At 37.1% G+C, this 19967-nt stretch overlaps 1 protein-coding gene across 1 annotated transcript in view; it reads left to right on the plus strand.

Annotated features, from left to right (window-relative positions):
- The first annotated feature begins 517 nt into the window (after positions 1-517).
- Positions 518-19967, plus strand: part of LOC143884959 (protein VASCULAR ASSOCIATED DEATH 1, chloroplastic-like) — a 28283-nt gene continuing 8833 nt past the window's right edge. The window contains exons 1-14 of the mRNA XM_077388854.1: positions 518-856; positions 1072-1131; positions 5504-5554; positions 5991-6056; positions 11748-11843; positions 12119-12220; positions 13464-13564; positions 13654-13829; positions 14404-14444; positions 14561-14648; positions 14757-14843; positions 14983-15037; positions 17097-17163; positions 19406-19505. Coding sequence (XP_077244969.1) covers positions 653-856; positions 1072-1131; positions 5504-5554; positions 5991-6056; positions 11748-11843; positions 12119-12220; positions 13464-13564; positions 13654-13829; positions 14404-14444; positions 14561-14648; positions 14757-14843; positions 14983-15037; positions 17097-17163; positions 19406-19505 — 1294 coding nt within the window. The 5' untranslated portion in view covers positions 518-652. The remainder of the gene's footprint in view (positions 857-1071; positions 1132-5503; positions 5555-5990; positions 6057-11747; positions 11844-12118; positions 12221-13463; positions 13565-13653; positions 13830-14403; positions 14445-14560; positions 14649-14756; positions 14844-14982; positions 15038-17096; positions 17164-19405; positions 19506-19967) is intronic.

Genomic DNA, 19967 nt, shown 5'->3' on the forward strand with positions numbered 1-19967 from the left:
ACAAAATCTGTTGAAAAGTGAGCATATGTGGCTGCTACCTCATGCAACAAACATTCCGCGAAATGCCTTATGAGATGTTCCCTAGCAAATCCCATGTTTTAAACTATATTTTGTAAATGACAAAATTTTGAACTCATTTTTTTGTGATTCTGCTTTTTTACTGTGTTTTTTTAACCAATACCGTATTAAACTTGAATTTATTCCGTCTTGTGTTTTTTCACCACGTTTTGCTAACTATGTTTATGATTATTTTTAGGGATTTGTTGGGACCATAACATAAGCATTTCACGGCTTGGCTGTTTGCATGTGAGAGCAGCCACCTCAGGTGAATTAGACGAATAAGACAAAATCTGAGCATGTGTGGCTGCTCTCACATGCAACAGCCCAGCCGCAAAATACCTTCTGTGCTTGTCCCTAGCAAGTCTCTTATTTTAATGCTACAATGGGTGCCCTGAGGAAGAAAAGGGGTTAGTATATCATTGCCTGTCCCATTTCCGTTTCAGTTGGCAAGTAAAACCAAAAAGCCAACCTTTCCCACTACTCAACACCACGCCGTTTAAATGTCTACCTTTTGGTCCTCCCAAGTCCAACAACCAAAAACCCCCAACGCATTCTCTCTCTCTCTCTCCGATTCAAACCCTAGAATTCTTCCATGGCCGTCTCTGCTTCAAGCAAGGAGAAGAGTGAACTCTCACTGTCTATGGAACAATCTCCTTCTCTTTCCCCCTCCAAATCTCCCCCTGACGCCCCTCCCGAGACCTCTTCCAACGTTTCCGTCACCGGAATTCCCCTAACCGGCGATCCCTCCGACAGAATTGATCAGTCTGAATCATCTCGCAAGGATGACGAGATCCAGGTATGATCTTTTCTCTTTTCTAAGTTCACTATGAATTCGTTATGTTTTGTTTTGAATTTTCTGGAGATTGCATTGAAAATAAAGGCTGATTCTCGATTTATTGAATTCATTAGTTGATTTGAGTTCTTACTGTGGATTTCGTTTTTAATTTTGGTTTCTTTGTGAAATATTGATATTGATTAGGTTTTGTTGCTGTTTAATGTCTCATGTTGCAGCCTATAGTGGATTCGAGAAGTGAAGAGTACAGGCTGCTGTTTCATCTTCCACCAGAGGAAGTAAGCCACACTCAATTTTTTGATCTAAGGATTTTTTTTGCTTTTCCAATCATCTTTTACTATTTGGAGTAAATTATTTTCAAGTTATTGTCCTAAAAGTTGAGATGTGAGTTCTTTAGGTGATTGAATTGGAATTCCATTATGAAAATAAACTCGATTTAATTGAAATTTGGTGTTGGTTCGTTATGCAACTTTCTTATGGGCCTATGTTGCATCTCAAATTCTTTGCTTGATGTCGGCACTTTATGATCTCTCCTGGGTTAATGCAACGTCCTTTTCTTCCTTTTGTCCAGACCAACCGTGTGGAACCTTTATTTGTTTTTGTCTCTCCATGAAGCCTAGTCAACAATAAACTCGTAGCAGAAAAAGAAGGAAAATACTTGTTATGAAAAAATTTAGTTTTTTTTTTTTTTTTGAAATGGTGAAATTTCATTAATAAAGCAGCCACGACCCAGAGTGGGAATCAAAAGCTCCCGGAATGGCCCGAAGCGGGAATCGTGAAGTCGCCAGAGAGTCACTAGAGATTCGCCGGGGAATCGTTGGGGAGTTAGGAATCGCCAAGGAATCTCCGGGGAATCGCCGGAAATTCGTGTTTCACATAACATTAAACTGCGGTTCCCAAAAGGTGGGACTCGCGTTTCCGGGGAATCATAAACCAAGGTTGCCAGGGCGAGAATCGAAAACGGGATTCGAAAGCGGGATTCGAAGGCTCCGGGGATGGTTGGGAGTGAGATTCGAAATTTCGTCGGGGAGTTGCCGGAGATTCGCCGGGGACACCCATTGCCAGTGTACTTTGCAATCAAAGCCACTGGATTTTTCTCACATCGTGTACATTAGCCCCCTTTACAATCAAAGCCACTGAATTTTTCTCACCCATTGCCACTGACGATGGGTGTGGAGTGATCAAAATGGGCGTAAATATCACTCCCCTAAACCATTCTCAAGCCCGGAAATCTCTCAAGCAGTTAACCATTCACATAGAAACCATTCAAGAGGCGGGGGGGGGGGGTTATATCCGGGGAATCACCGGGGAAAAGGATTTCACGGAATGGGATTCGCGGTTTTGGGTAATGTGAATCCGCAAAATTTATTATCAATGAAACGCGAATCCTTAAATGAAGAATCGCGATTCCGGTGGAAAAGAAATCGCGATTCCCAAATAGGGATTCACGTTTCTGATGAAAAGGATTCAGGATTCCCCTATTTTGGGGAATCGAACTGAATCCGATTCGCGAATCGGGGAATTGCGATTGCCCACCTATGAGAACGAATCCTGCTTCCTTGTCATGAACCGCAGAAGTGGGAATCGGGTTTCCGGCGAATCCGAACCGGGATTCCCCATTTCGGATTAGCGACCTGGGGAATCAAGGTTCTCCACTCCCAGGGAAGAATCTCGCTTCCTTTGCCACGACCAAGGCGGTCAAGGCAACAAGAAAGAACAAAAAAAGACAGAGACAAATGCAAGGCTATTTAAGGGGGAAAAATCAAATATTTCTAGTGATCCTCTATACACTCCTTCACGCGCAAGGCGATCCGCCTCTCCATTTGTGGACCCCCTAAAGTGATTAAATCGAATCACATGGCCCTCTACTTGGTCCATAATCTCGTCAATGGGCTCTAGAAATCTCCACGGGTGGGGAGATCGGCCTTATAGTGGAGGGTGACTCTCTCAACGTCATTAGAGGGTTGGAAGGAGAAAAAGAAAAATTATTTATCGAACAAATAGTTATAATTGTTGGATAGAAAGGGGAACCCCACATAACTGAATCCTTTTGGACAGTTATCTTCATGACATACCTTTAACAGTTTGATAATCATTTCCTTTTGCAACTATTTAAACACAGAACTAGTGACCTTTGCTCAAATATAGTGGGCAGTGTGCTATTTCACAAAAAAATTTATTGTTCTAGAGTTTCTTAAGTGACATTTGTGGTCTTGATTTTTGTTAAAGTATAAAAGATAAATAACGCCTTTCTCCAACAGCTTAAGCTTTTGGAGAAGTTGGTAGTTTAACACTTTAACATGGTATCAGAGCCAAAGGTCTCGAGTTCAAACCTCTTGGATAGCAAAAATCCACATGCGATGGTCGGCCCAAAGTGGGACCACATGTGCCACGTGTTTACCAAGCGGGCCACACGTGCGGGGGAGTGTTAAAGTATAAAAGATAAATAACGCCTTTCTCCAACAACTTAAGGTTTTGGAGAAGTTGGTAGTTTAACAATTTTTTTCATGGATCCTCTTAGTTTAGCAAAAATGTAAGAACATAAAACTTAAACTTTTACTACAAAAATTCACAACTACATACAAACGAAGTTTGTACCTTGGCCGTGGGGGGCAGATTTGAGTTTTCACCAAATTGCACTATTTGGGAGTCCTTTATTAATTTCAAATCTAAGATGTCTGACATTTGTATGACCGCTCTACTAAAGAAGCTTTTGGGGCAATGGAAGTTTACATAATCTTTGTGTTAGAATAACAATACGAAGAACCACCTGTTTTTCTTGGTAAACTGATCTGGCCCACACGACACTTCATGAATCATGATTATGTGTTCTGTTGATCTAGTGGACCACCACTCGTACAACTCATTTCCTTTCATCGTCAGTGATTGAACAAAATCTTGATCAAGCGACATTCTCTTACAATCTTTGAGGCTTCTTTTTTGCAGTGTTTAAAAACACGGATGCGCCGCGAACCACGGCCGATGTGGCTGAGTACATGGTTGAGTACTCGGTTGACTTAGTCATAATTAGGGTTGTTCATTCGGTTAAAACCGAACCGAATTAACCTAAACTAACCGAACCGAAAAATTTCGGTTACCTAAATAAAACAACTGAAACCGAACCGAATTATATGATAACCAAACTGAACCGAAACCGAAAAATGATTTTGGTTGTTTAGTTAGTTCGGTTATAACCAAATAATGAACAATTGAACACTTGGTACGCTAATATTTCACGTAAAAAAATTCACGATAATACTCACCCTTTTTTTAACTCGGGACAGCCCCCTTCTCCTAGTCATTTAGTCATTTACTCTAGTGTGGGTTGTCCCAAGTAAATAAAGGGCGTGAATGAATCTATCATTTCCCTTTAAAACAATTTAAAAGTTTTAATTATGTTGCTTATTCGGTTAAACCGATTTTTTTTGGGTACAAACCGAACCGAAAACCAATATATGTTGAAATATGTAACTGAAACCAAACTGAAAAAACCCAGAACCGAACCAAAATAACCGACCGAATTTGATTCGGTCGGTTATTTCGGTTTTAACCGAATAATGCACAACCCTAGTCATAATTCGGGAGAGTCAAAGGAGTTTTTATTGACTCTGTAGGGCAAAATGCAGAATGCGGCGGCAAAATGCGGAATGTGTCCAACGTAAAAAGGCTTCGACTCTGGGGAGCCCACGATGACGCGGAGGAGTTTTAAAACTATACTTTTTGATGCCTTTCTTATCAAGAAAACAATGAAGGCCTTTAGGATTATCTGAGCATAATCAGACCATAGGGAATGAAATGAATTAGTAGTGGTCCACTAGATCAATGGTGTGGATCACCATGATGTGCCACATGTATGGTGCGCCGACTGTTTTACCATAAAAACAGTAATCAGGTGGTTCTTAGTCAGCATGGTTCTTATGTTTATTTTCTCATGGAACTTATGTAACAGTCGGATATGGATTTTAAGTACATAACTTTGCAATTTGGGTTAATGAGAAATCACATTCTTGATTCTCAAGATTCTTATACATCTGTTGGCTCCGGGTTATGAATTGTATGTAGGTTTTGCAACCTTTAATTCAATGCACATATATGTTATAAAAAGTGTATGATTTTCACATTGCTGGATTGCATGTGAAATTCTACTATCTGCAGACTATAGAGGCCTAATCAATGCCCCTACTGTAGCCAAAAGTTGGTGAGGTTTGGCCTCTGCTATCAGTTAAGCACTGCGGGCTAGTTCATGTCTTCGGAGCTTGAGGAGTTGTGAAAATGTCTTCCATAATAGTACCACTATGCTAATCCTCCCTAAATACACATAAAGATAAAGTGGTTTAGGTTTATTTGTCCTAGCTATTTTTGGATGCGCGAGGTTGAGATGTGATTTTTATTCGCAACTAACATTGAAACATATGTCGTCTGTCTGTCCTTGTACATTTGGCTTCTCATTCTTTATTGTCAATTTCCTGCTATGATATTTATTGAAGCTTAAGTTTAAGCTATTATCTGTAGTTAAATGATTTCCTCAAGATGGGACTTTTTCCTAGTTAGTTAGTCTAACTTTTGCAAGATTGAGCCCAAGTGATGCTATTTGCTATTTTCATGCCAAATCTTAATAATAAATGGTCCGTCATTATCCTCATAAAACAGGTCCTTGTTCGAGATTTCAATTGTGCCTTCCAAGAGAATATCCTTCTTCAGGTAAATCGTGTTCTGCTTAGCTGTCTGAGTGATCTGTTTGAATTTTGAAGTTCTGATAACGCTGCACCTTGGGATATGGCGATTCACCTTAGCAAGGATTTCATGGGTGATTTTTTTTCTAAAACTCAAAGAATGAAAGACTTTTTTTTGTCACCATAATGGGTCCTTATTTGCAAATACTATTATTTCAATTTAATCTTGTTTGCTAATTAGACATTAATGCCTCTTTGGAAGCCATTAACTTTATCATGCTAGAACTCATTATTTGCAAATAATGATATTTAATTTCAAAAACATTTGCATCTAATATTATATTCAAATAATTTTTAGAGGTATCCAAAGAGACACTGATTTTTTTACCTTTAGGTTAATCAGTGGTGTATTGTTAGAAGTTAAGGTTGGATTTCTCTTTTCTAATTTGACTTGTTGTTTACAGGGTCATATGTACTTATTTGTTCATCATATCTGCTTCTATTCTAACATATTTGGATTTGAGACTAAGGTATGCGGAAATATTTTTTTTTTTGCTAAATCCTTAACTAGATCTTGGTAAATACTAATTTATACCTATTGGATTTGTTTACTACATGTTATAAGTTTTTTTTTGAAGTAACTACTTTTTATGAGTTTTTCTCTCTCAATTGTTTCAGATTTAGAACTTTTTGTTTCTTGTTTGAGCTGGTTTTGCCTGGACACGTTAATGATTTTTGTGACCTCTCCTGTAAATGATTCTATTACCATCAATTTGTAATTATTATTTAGTTGTATTTTTTCTTGACGGAATGGGGATGACTAGTTGACATCTGAGATTTTTTATCATGAACTAATATCAATTTATCGACCACATGACATCTATACTTATAGCACTAGAATCTAGTGAATGCACTGAAGATTAAGGGGCAATAGATTTAAATGAGAAAAGTGCAAAAGGCTTTTTAATTTACAGAGGATAAGCACTGAATTGAAAAATATTAGTAATTTTAGATGGCATGTCCCCTACAACCGAGGTCGAATGTTGATGTCTAAAACCAGAGGTGTTTGTAGAGGAGCTGTCCCAAAAGGTTGTAACTGATGCAATGGTGGGTTCGTCCGTGTTTGTAGAGCACCAGAATCTAGTGAATGTATTGGGTTTAGAGATCTAGGAGAACTTCAAAAGGAGAGGTGCTTGTTTTTACGGAGTGACATAGTCACATCTCCCATGTTTCCTTGTTGCTGAAGATAGGGACTTGAAAAAAAGAAACTCCAAGAGTCCAAGTTACAGTAGGTTTCTATTTTGAAAGTTGAGTTCACATAGGTTGCTTATTTGATTTATACTGGGCATAGTTGTTGTGGGTTAGGAATTAGTAATAGCTGTTAGATCAAATCAATAGTTAAGATTGAGGCATAGTTAAAGAAGAAGAGAGTTAGTGGTTCTATAAAACCCATGTGCTAGGGTTGTTTGCACGATTATTTTTTTTTGTTGAAATTAAGGAGAATTTTCTTCTTTGTTCTTTGTGGATCCGTAGAACAATCCTTCGTGGATTTGAAGGTTATTCTGATCAGTGTCGACGTTCGTCAACCCCGACTTGTTCTTCTTGCTTCTAGCTACGCCAGGTAGTATCAGAGCCCTGCTACCCTCTATGGCTTCCCACAGAGAACGAGAAAATCAATCGATAGTGACGGTAAAGATGTTCAATGCTCTACAGGCTAGGAGAGCAATCGGCACGGCTGCATCCTATAGAGCGCAAGCAACCCCATGTCGACGACGGTCATCGGCGATGGCACGCTCAAGCTTTATGTCGAGTTTCATGCCCGGCCCCAGAGTTACGTATTTTTTCAATGTTGATTGCTCTAGCGAGGATGAATTCGAAGACATCATCATTCGAGGTATGCCCGTGGTTGCATTCCACAAGTTGCTGCTCATGATCTCTATTATCATATTAGGCCCACAATCACGATTATCATATTAAGGTGGATTTGCTCGAGTTTAACAGCCAACTTCACATTGAAGATTTTCTTGATTGGCTTGCGGTGGTCGAAAGATTTATCGACTACATGGAAGTGCCCGAGCAGAAGAAGGCAAAACCCATGGCTATCAAGCTTAAAGCAGGAGCTTCGGCATGGTGAGAGCAACTCCAACTCTCTCGTATAAGGATGAAGTTTTGTGTGATGTTATAAATATGGACACTTGCCATCTTTTGTTGGGAAGGCCTTGGAAATTTGACAAGGATTCAACTCATAGGGGAAGTGATAGTGTCTTTGTTGTTCACCAGAACAATAAGAACTATGCCCTTCAACCTTTTACAAATGAGGACCCTATGGATTCTAAAGTGGAGGGGCAATCATGTTTGACGATAAAGGAATCACTTGCCAAATCCAAAAAGGAAGCAGATACACAAAGGCGTAAAAAAGAAGTAAAATTAGCCTAATGAGGCTAAAGCTAAGTACAATGTTGAAACGTCCAAGCTTTGACATGTCAAGGTCTTTGAAGTTGGAGGTGCTATGGCGACGTTACCAATGAACTCGAGGTTGAGTTCTCTTCAAGTGAGGGGATTGACGTAGCCACATCTCCCACGTCTCCTTGTTGCTGAAGATAGGGATTTGAAAAAAAGAAACTCCAGGAGTCCAAGTTATAATAGGTTTCTATTTTGAAAGTTGAGTTCACGTTGCTTATTTTCTTTATACTAGACATAGTTGTTGTGGGTTAGGAATTAGTAATAGCTGTTAGATCAAATCAATGGTTAAGATTGAGTCAAAGTTAAAGAAGAGAGTTAGTGGTTCTATAAAACTCATGTGCAAGGGATGTTTGCACAGTTGATACTTTTTTTTGTTGAAATTAAAGAAAAGGAGAATTTTCTTCTTGGTTTTAATTTGTTCTTCGTGGATTTGTAGAACAATCCTTTTGTGGATTCGAATGTTATTCTGATTGGTGTCGACGTTTGTCAACCCCGACTCGTTCTTTGCGCTTCCGGCTACGCCACGGAGGATAAACACTGAATCGAAAAGTAATAGTAATTTTAGCTGGCAGGCCCCCTGCATTTAACCAAGGTCGAGGTGCTGATTTATGAAGTCCTGATGACTAAAACTAGATGCGTTTGGCAGGTCCCCTTCATTTAACCAAGGTCAAGGTGCTGATTTATGAAGTCCTGATGACTTAAACTAGATACGTTTGAGGAGGAGCTGTCCCAACAGGTTGTAACTGATGCAATGGTTGATCGACTTTTGTAAGGAATCTAACTAAACCAACCATCTCATTGTCGTCTGCCTTTATAAAGATTCTAACTAAACCCAACATTTTATTTTTCTCTTTTTTCAATCAGTGCAACAATCATAAGATTCTAATGAATGGTAACTAAAGGAATGAATATTAATATATATAAGTTTTTTTCCCCCAAATCTATGATATGAGATCTGTTGATAGCTTTGGTACTTAGATGCAACATGAGAAATATAAATAAAGGAACTTTTTGAAATAGGAAGTGTCTGTCAACAGAAATCACAGAGGTAGGATGCAACTAACAGAGACCAAAGTCCCAAACTGAAGTAAGAGTCAATTACGAAATTAAAGCTGAAGTTTCAAGTAATTGCTCAAAACTCAAGAGCGATGTATAGATGAATAAAGAAACAGCCTGCATAACTCATTTAATTGTGCATTCACTAGCAAGTTGGGACAAATGTAGGCTTCTCTCCTTTCTAATCTGAATCAGATGGATCAATCTTCTGCCTTTAATTTGAAACATTTGATGAGATAGCCACAGTTCTTGCAATCCCAAATAATAATCACATTTCAAGCTGAAAAACTGCATGGTTTTGGGGTAATGGGATCTCTATATATATTTCCAAAAGTATGGGCAGCATTTGCTCAGTTTCTTACATTTTGGAATGATTAATCTGTTGTGCTCAATTCTAAAAGATAAGATGTATCTATAACTTCTGATCTGATTTTGTGATTTTTAGGTTGAAGTAGCATAAATCTAGATCTAGATCAGTAGCCCAATATTTGTTGGCCTCTACTTTCCAAACATATGGCTGAGTTTCAGTAAATTTTTTGGGAGATGATTTTTTCACCCCCGCAAGCCTCGGCGCAACGGTAAGGTTGATCCGTTGTGACCTGGTGGTCATGGGTTCGAGTCACAGAAACAACAGCCTCTTTGCAAAGCAGCGGTAAGGCACCTTGCAATGGTGGGAGCCTCATGCACTGGGCTGCCCTATTTGTATGTTTTTTTCACCCCCCCCCCCCCCCCCTGGTAGGATTATGCGCCCCCCTTTTAAAGTGAATTGTGGCAGACTTTAAGCTTTTTTTATGTCAAATCAAGTTGTGTAGGGGTGTGTGTGTTTTGGGGGGGGGGATTGTCGTTAAATAAATCATCTCCCGTTTGGATAAACTTCCCAGCCAGGTCCGAGTTGGTCAGTTTAACTCGGCAGGTGGTGTTGATCCAGGTCTTCATTGACAGGTTTCAGTTGAACACCAATTACAGTTCATCTTGGTGAAATTGTATGAGAGTAGTCTAAAATTTATATTTATTTTATCACAAATATACAGTGCGGTCAATGCTGTGTGAGAAGTGGGCCTAACCTGCTGATGTAAAATAACTCATACGCAGGCCGTGAAGGTATTTATTTTAACTATCCTAGGTCTTTATGCATTCGTTCTACATGAATATGAGGCATTTACAATAATTGTCTAATCACGGACAAAGTGAATTTATTTGATTGAGAAATTAATATGTGCAATCATGATAAATCAAACCTAACTCATAAAAGAATCTGAATCTTAATAAATAATGCATGTGCTTGCATAAAATGACTGAACACAAGTCTAACAATGTGCCACCTCATCATCCCTTAATCATAGTCCACGGCCCACGCTTCCTGTAATACATCCTTTAATTGCCAAATAAAGTGATTCTTTTTCTGGAACCATAAGATTTTCAGGAAATTGGTCACATCATTTATATTCATTTTAGAAAGACATTCGTTTTGTGATCCAATCAGTTAATTATTTGCATGGCCATCCTATGGCACATGAAAAATATTTCAAACTCTAGTCCTTCATGTCGCACAAAGTTGTCCTCACTAGTGCTGATTCTACCTGGATCACTTTTTTTTTTTTTAAATTGATTCTACCTGGATCACTTGTTTATTAACTTCATTTAAATACTGTTGAGTATCTTTACCATATCCTTGCAAATGGAGTTGACTTCATAACTTCCAATTATACACCAATATAAGATAGGGGCCAGTTGCCAGAGCGGGAATCGAAAGCCGGAATCGAAGGCTCCCAGGGAAGAATCTTACTCAAGGTTGCCAGAGTGGGAATCGAAAGCAGGAATCGTAACGGGAATCGAAGCGGGAATCGAAGGCTCCCACGGAAGAATCCTGCTTCCTTGGGGGCCACACATTTTCAACTTCCAAAGTTCTTAGTTTGCATCCGACCACTGATACTCGGTAGATTATTTTACATTTTGCACTCTGGTAACCAGTAGAAGTCATTGACCACTTTGGATAGGTATCAATTTCTCCAAAGATTACTTAAATTTAGTTATGTAGTTGAGCTGTGTTATAGTGTCAGATTGATCAGAGCTCTCCTGATAAAAATGCTGCAATGTTGACTGGTGATGATTTAGTGCTTCTTTTGTAATCCGACAAGAAATCATCGTGAATGATAATTTTCTTCTTAAGGATCACAATTCATGGGAATTCAAGCTAAAAGACCCAACTGAAAATTTATAACTATTTATGGTTCTCTCTTTTACAGTTTATAATGTTCCATAATGTGCAGAACATGCTGAGTAAATAATAATGTGGTCAGCATGCCACATCTTTTCTTGGGTGTACAAATATATGTTAATGCATGGGCAATATGAATGCAATTTTTTTTTTTTTTTTGTTGAAAGAGAACATTTTCATAAATCTATAAACCTAACTTATGCTCAACAAACCTCTTCCCATTGATGCCTAACCCTAACGGGGCTTTCATTAGTAGTCTGCCACCCACGAAACCACAACATAAAAAATCTCCTGCATTTCTGCATGGAATCCAAAAAAGGTGTAAAATATGGTTGCAAATTTCCCCTATTTCTATATTTCTATACAAGGATCATTTTCTTTCTGTAGTACCCAATCTACTTGAGAAGAGAAAACTTAGTTGCACTTGGAGATGCTAATATTAATCTTACATAAGTCTGTGCTTTAACATTAGTTTGTACTGCAGAAAACAATCCCTCTTCTTGAAGTAACATGTGTACGGAAAGCAAAGACAGCAGCAATCTTCCCTAATGCCATAGAAATTGTGGCTGAGGGAAAAAAGGTAAGTTTAGGCTCCAGCCTTATCCATATTCATACATGTGCGAAATGTTATTTGAGTTCTTCAAGCCATGTTCAACTTTTACCTTAATAGTTTTGTTTCCTGAGGTTGCACAGTTTATATCCCATCTTACCTGGATAAAACCTTTTTCTCTGTAACTTATCGGGGGTTTCCGTTAAACTGAGTGATCATTTGTCAATTTTATCGGTTATCTTATGCTCTAATTTAGACTTAACGAGATCGTTTGCTATATTTTGTTCTATTTCTTGATCTGGCAGCTCTTCTTTGGATCATTTTTGTCCCGTGATGAAGCTTACCGGCTCATTGTAGATGGATGGTCACTACATAGTAGTAGTGATAAAGCCCTCCCAGATTGTCAGGTTTGGTCATTCTCTTATAGATATTACATATGGACAAGCATCTATTGAGATACGGTTTCTTGCCTTTTAAATTGAAATAAGGCATATGAAGCAAAAGTTTATTTAAACTTGATTTTTATGGTTCTTCTAAATTTAGTTGGGTATCTACAGATTTTCTTGCTTATGCATATAAAGAATGATGACGATTAAAGCTCCTCCTTGTCTATCCAGTATTTACACGTGTGTTTCAAATGCTTTGTGGGCATTTGGAATTTCTTATAAAATCATGGTTTGAGTATTTGTCGGATTGTGAAAGAAACTGCTCATCACCCCCAGTTTACTACTCACCCGCTTCCTTCCTCTTACACAAGGTACACACCCAAATTGATAGCGGCACCCTCCATTCCAACTTCTCTTTTCCCATTACATTTAGGCCATGTCTGGAAGCGATGATTTTTTTTTTTTCATGATAAATTAGTGCCACCAAGTGGTGAGAGAGGGGTAGGGCAGGCGGGAGAAGGAGAGAGATTCGAGAGGGCACGATTGAGATGAGAGTGAGAAGTGGGAAAAATTAGGAACCAAAAATCATCACTTGAGACAGTAGTTTCTTTTGTTTCCTGATTTTTAGCCACTTCACCTGCCCTACCCCTCTATCACCACTTAGAGACACTAGTTTATCATGACAAAAAAATTCATGGTAGCCAAACGTGCCCTTAGAATCCCCTCATTTTCTTACAAACACTTACTGTCTTCGTCTTTTGCTAAATACTCCCTGTCATATTTGATAACTATACCGCCCTCTTTTCAAAAAATAGAGAGAAATGTCGCACGCTATCCAAATCCATAAAATCATCGGCTTTCCCAATGTTTCTGTTATTTTTCGTAATCATCCCTTGCCTCTAGTCGTCTCTTCTCCTTGCCTTATCTTATTTTTTAAAACGTACTTTTCTTATTATGTTATACATTCTTTTTAGATCTTTTGAGAATTCTTCTTTTAGATGAATTGTATTGACTCGTATTTCATCTCAATTTACAATAACCATTACTTTTCTAGAGAAGATCATTATTAGGCTATACTTTCTTTTTTGAATGCTGACAACTTCATTATTAAATATTGTGATTTCTACTTGGTCCAAAGGTCTTGTGGAAAACATTTCCTTTCCCTGTTTTGTTTATCATTTGCAATAACCTGTATTATGTGCAGGTTTTAGAGTTCAGTTCTTAAATGCCATTATCTGCTTTTAATACGCTTTTTCTCCTTTAGGATTCAAAGTCTGAAACCAGAACCCAAGATAACTTATTTGATTCATCCGAAAGACTAAAGAGCTTCAAACAACCAGATAATGATTTGTATAATCTGGACAGGTATAAATCAATTCTATTTTCATTTTCTATTTCTTGTAATGTGCTTTATGCCTTTACCATGGGAATTGATTTAGATGTCCTTGAATCAGGAATAAGGATGTTTATCTTTCAGAAGAATGCAAGCCTTTATCCAATGGTGAAAATGACATTGACACTTTAGCTAAGCTTTCAGAAGTACGAGAGAATGGAGAAGAAGATACTGCTGAGTGCTCATCTCATAGGGAGTCTTTCACTTGGAAGATGGAGGATGTTTCTGCCCCACAGAGTTAGTTGACTCCTGACCTATGTCGTGTTTTTATCAGGAATTTTTAATAAAATGACAAAATCCCTAATTGATCCTGAGAATTTAAAAATATATCGATATTTTATTTTTTATCATAAAATATCCTGCTAATATTGTGATATTATCCCTATATTTTCACGATTTTTTTATTTTATATTTTTCTTAAATTTAATATTTTTATATATTTTTAAATAATTTTATTTTTACCGTTTTTTACCCTATAAAAACCCAAAGAAATAAAAAATTTAATATATCCAGAGATTTTCCCTTGCTGAGAAATTCCTGAGAACAGCATTTGTGACATAGCTCCTGACCTTATTCTTGGACATGAATGCTGCCATTTGAGCTCCATATAGTTCAATTACATGATGACATTCATTTCTTGCACTTCATTGAAAGATTATCAGTGGAAGTCTTTTTGGTATCGACTGTATCATTGAAAAATTATCAATGGCAGTCTTTCTAGTATTGACTGTATTTTTTCTTTATATTTTCCATCTATCAGCGTCATTGCATTTCCTCAATTTAACAATTTTGTAACGTCTTTGCTGGGCAGTACCCGAATGCTTTACAATGGTTGCTGAGTCGAAGTTTCCGGTAAAGTGACAGTGTTCGATATTAAGTATATTTTCTTATCTGTACTTAATTTCTGTCAATGGTACCCTAGGTCACATTTTGTTTACTGATGCTTTGATCCAAAATTTCAATGAAAGATTCGGGTAGAGAAGCTCTTCAGTCTCTTTTTCTCGGATGGTGCCATTGACTTTGCTCAAGCATTTCATACAAGGTGTGGAGACAAAGGTAAATTTTTTACCTTAATGACTAAACTGACACATATTGCAATGCGTTTATTATATATCACATTCAAACATTTGTTTTAGCTTTATAATGTATTGCTATATCTTTCAGATTTTCAGTGCAGTCAATGGTACACAGATGAGAAATTCGGACATGCCCGTGATGTGTCATTTCTGCATCCAATCAAAATATATTTTGGTATGATAGTGTACGGTGTACCTTTGTGATTTCTCTGTCAATAATAATTACTGAGATTGGCTTTATTTTCTCCTGTATTATTTACCATGTTGCAATTTTCACTAGATCTCAATTTTGATTACTCTGAGTTGTATTTAAGGTGCCAAATTTGGACATTGTCAGGAGGTCCAGAAATTTCGTGTCTACAGAAACAGGTAACCATAGTTCTTCTTCTTTTTATCCCAATGATGACTAAATAACTTAAAGCATTCAAAAAATAAGTTATTTTGCCTTGTGTTGCCGAGGAATATATTGCCAGTCACCTTGTATATGATGTTACACTCAACGCTTTAAATGCTGCTTTCTAACTTAGATGTCACTGGGCATGCAAAGTTAAACTAATTGGTCATTAGCTTAATGATTGACAAAATTTGGAATGCCCTTGTCAGAATGCAATTTCCACAGTTTATGATCTCACTGGAGATGGGATTTAAGGAGATAGTATATTGCTCTATAAGTTACCAAGTGTTGTTGAGTGGGTAAAGGTCATAAATATATCTTGTTAGAAACTTACCGACTTCTCCAAAAGCTTAAGCTGTTGGAGAAGGGAAGTATTTAATCTTTTATACTTTAACACTCCCCCTCATGTGTGGCCCACTTGGCAAACACGTGGCACATGTGGTCCCACCTTGAGCCGACCATTGCATGTGGATTTTTTTTGACATCAGGGACGTTTCCATACTCATCGGACGTGACATTATAAGGGGATATGCTTTTGTAACAAAAAGGTGGGTAAATGTCATAAATATATCTAATTGACGTTTCCATACTCACGAACATGACATTGTAAGGGGATATGCTTTTGCTAACAAAAAGGTCAGTTCAATTTGTTAAATATCCGAACGGGCAAGGAATATAAATTTCAATTCTAAACCAGTTCATAAGTATTGGTTACTTAGCATCACTCTTTCTCTCCCTTTCTCTCTAATGGGTAATTTAAAGCCAAATAGTTGTGGAAATTCTTTTTAAACATTTCTGGAAAGAGTATTTTAACAGAGGGGAATGCTTCTTGTTAGAACACCAAACACCTGCTCTTCTCAGGTATAAGGATCTCACTTGATGCATACTGAAATTTGAGAAATGGCGATATTCTGTATATTTGATGTACTTATCTATTAGTAGTAATGAACATAAATGGTTCCAAAAATTTTCAAAATATAAAATGTAACATTTACAACTAGAACTTTCGTGGGAGATTTTGGAGCCCATTTGTCTCTATTCTTGATTGATTTCTATATGTTGGGACTTAGTGGGTTTGCACGGGTAGTCTGATGCTGCCAGCAGCCAGAAATTAGAGTAGCAATTGACAGTAGACAGAAGTAGCAGTCATATGTAAAACATAGGGGTGCAACTCGGGTCGGGTTGGGTCGGGGGTTGAGGCCAAACCCGACCCGACCCGAGGGATCCTTTTTTCCTACCCGACGAGGTTCAACCCGACCCGACCTGAGGAACCCTTTTTTCCAACCCGAACCCGACCCGAGTTCAACCAGACCCAACTTGAGTTTTAAGCTTACAAAAATAAAACTTGATAAAAAATGTTGGGTTTCACTCTGGTCAGGTTGCCCAAACCTTCAATTCTTACCCGACCCGATCTCAACCCGAACCGAGTTGCACCCCTAGTAAAACACCCGTAGGGGTGCATCATAAATGGAGAAATGCAAATTTAGCTATAGAAGGTGTCTTTAAGGGTCCCATCTTAGTGGATGATGCGCAGATAGTGATATAATGGCCATTGGTTAGTGCTGAAGTGCACAATTATCACCGACGTGCATAGATTGGTATACAATTAACAATTAAGAACCATCCACAGAGCAGAACTTTCCGGCTTCTTGTTATTGTAAACAACTTTTGATAATTTCTTTTTGTTCTTTTCATAAATTTTGTTTGTCAGATAGAATTGAAATTGAAATATCTTTTCCTTTTCATTTTTTTTTTTTTGAACATAGAACCATTTATAAGTTTTACATGGTGGTTTGTGCACCAAATTTTGTCATTGATGCCTCCAATGCTATCTTTCTTGATTATCTTGACTTTTGTGGAATGCATTTAATTGCATATTGGTTTAATAAATATGTGAACTTACTTGCTCATAGTGTCCAATTTCCTTTTTTATTCCATGAGTTTTTTTTTTTTTTTTTATTAAAGTTTCCTGTGAAATTACCTGGCATGTGATGATTAGTCCATTGACATTCTGAATCATTCATTGTCTACCAGCCATTTGGTTATTGAGACGTCCCAACAAATTAATGACGTGCCTTATGGGGATTACTTTCGTGTTGAGGTATCCTCTTTAAAGCCCAAACACTAGTATAGTTGTTTGACATCTATGAAAAATCTAAATGCTATCAAATCATTTATTGCCATAGCAATTTGAAATATTCAATTATTGAAGAACAATACAATGATTGAAAATAAAAAGAACAATACAATGACACACTTGTGTTACCATCAATGTTAACACATCCTTCTGGTATTGCCGCCTTACCAATATGCTGATGTCATCGAGTTGCTTGCTTTTGCTGCCCGATGAAATGGTTTTTTACTGTCTATGGTAAAACAAGTGTCTTCCTTTGTTTTTTGTGTCTGTCTAGAATATTGCAAAAAGTATTATGGAGACATATAAACCATGGGTATACCACATTCGTGCAAATCTTTTTGGTTCATAAACCATAAACTATGGTAGAAACTTGACTCAAGTTGTTTGTTGAGAGATAAGGGTTACTTCTTTAGTCTCCATTCACTACACTTTACAGATCCAAAGAGTATTTGAGTTTCAATCTTTTATGTGTCTTTTGACTTTAAGGAAATCAAAAGGGAAGGTTCTCTATTTGGTGTCATGCGCTAGCCCAAAATGAGCAGCGTCAGAATGTCTAAAGCTGCATTAGCTGTTTTTTGTTGCATGAATTATAAAAACTCCACATTATTGTAAAGGCTGGATAAAGACCGTAAGTATCTCTTTTGAAGCAAGGTGATTCTAATGGCTGCTGATGGGATCATCCGACACATCTATTTAGACATTTGCCTGTGTCCTTTGGTTTGAGTTGTCATTTGAAATGAATTTGTTTCAGTCCCTTTTAAGTTGGTGCTCGTGGCATCTTGTAGTGACACTCTAGAAGAGTCATGCTGAATAAGTTGGTATCTATTTTCTCTACAAGCTTCATTCTCTGTCATGTACTCTCTTTCTCTCTCTCTTCAATTCTTATACATATGCATGCACACATTTCGAACAAGGTTTTAAATGTAGGTTTCAGTAATCATGTTGGTTGCCATGGAAATGGAAACATGTCGGTTTTGGTCATAGCCTTCGGTGAATATCTTGTAAAATCACACAAGTTAATGAAAATTCATGCAAAGGATGAAAATTTTAGACGAAACTTCATAAAATGCTAGGATAAGAACAAATGCAAACTTAGAAACCATCAGATATGCAAGACAACCACTTATAATGATTAAACAGGATCAAACACCTAATGATGTGTGTTGTCACGAATGTGTGGAACAGTAGGGCTCATTCTAAACTGAAAATGTATACAACTACAACTATATATGCTTTAAAGTTTAAATAAACAGAAAATGTAGGAAAAAAGCCACTCCATTAATTTCATAAAGAAAGTATAATATAATGGAGAGTACATATAATGATGGTAAATTTAAAGGATTTTCTTAAAATAAAAATAAAATAATTTATTTTCAGAATAATTTTTTTTAACTGCGCTAATTAGTAGATCAGGCAAGAATAACTCACTTATAAAAAAATAGAATCGAGCGTGCATATATGATAGATCTTCTTAGAAATATGATTTCCTTTTTTTAAAAGGAACTTCTAACAAAAATAAATAAAATAATAAATTTTCAAATTAAAAAAAAATTTGACAAAAAAATTTGACTTCATCAATCAATAGATGGCTATTGGGGGAAGAACTCACATAAAATAAAACTAAAAGCTAACATAGTAACATGCATATATGATTATTTTTTATTCAAAAATATTTCTTTGTTCTAATTTTTAAAACAATAAATCAATGAAAAATAAAAATTCATGCACTAATCCATGTGCAAATGCATCAACTCTGCAAGTACTTGATTTATTTTCATCATAATTGAAGAAACAAGCAAAAAACAATAAGCACTAACTAAGCAAAATTGTGAAAAACCATGCTTCTCTATGCACTTGGGTTAAAATTTTGACATGTCGACCGAAGTTCGGTAATTTTTACACTAAAGTGGTAGCACTTTGACCAACATGACCGAAATGTTATTGAAATCTATTCATGTTGGCCGAATGATTTCTTCAAGCTCAAGCATTTTTCCCGTCCATTCTCTTAGCATAGTACCTAGTTTTACCATGTGCACTCAGTAAATGATTTTATCTAGTGCCGAATATAAAATATTTCTTCTAAAAGTTTGTCTTGTTTTTCCACCATATAAGCAAAAGCACTTTTCTCCAACAGAAGATTTTGCTCCCTTAGACAAGATATCATTATTTACTGCTGCATTTATGGTTCTTGGCATCTTTGTCGTAGGGAATTTGGGACGTGGAGCAAGATGATAATGAAGAAAATAGTTGTTGCGTTGTGCGGGTGTATGTAAATGTGGCATTTTCAAGGAAAACCATGTGGAAAGGTATATCTCTGCACATCATGAGGTTTATGAATCATATTTAGTTCACATCATAAGGTTTATTAATCATGGTGAGAAATACACTGATATAGCAATGAAAGATGAAAGATCTCATTGTAAGTGGAGACACATTTTTGTTAATGTTTAATAGTGTTAACTTACCAACTTCTCCAAAAGCTTAAGCTGTTGGAGAAAGGCATTATTTGTCTTTTATACTTTAACACTCCCCTGCACGTGTGGCCCACTTGGCAGACAAGTGGCACATGTGGTCCCACTTTGGGCCAACCACCGCATGTGGATTTTTGCTATCCGGGAGGTTTGAACTCGAGACCTTTGGCTCTGATACTATGTTAACTTACCAACTTCTCCAAAAGTTTAAGCTGTTGGAGAAAGGCATTATTTATCTTTTATACTTCAACAAATAGGAAATGAGTATTTCATCAAAGTATTTTTTACAATGAGGAA

This window comes from Tasmannia lanceolata, unplaced genomic scaffold, assembly GCF_043159265.1.
Source record: "Tasmannia lanceolata isolate RefF3 unplaced genomic scaffold, GAP_Taslan_0.1 ptg000008l, whole genome shotgun sequence".
Lineage (NCBI taxonomy): Eukaryota > Viridiplantae > Streptophyta > Magnoliopsida > Canellales > Winteraceae > Tasmannia > Tasmannia lanceolata.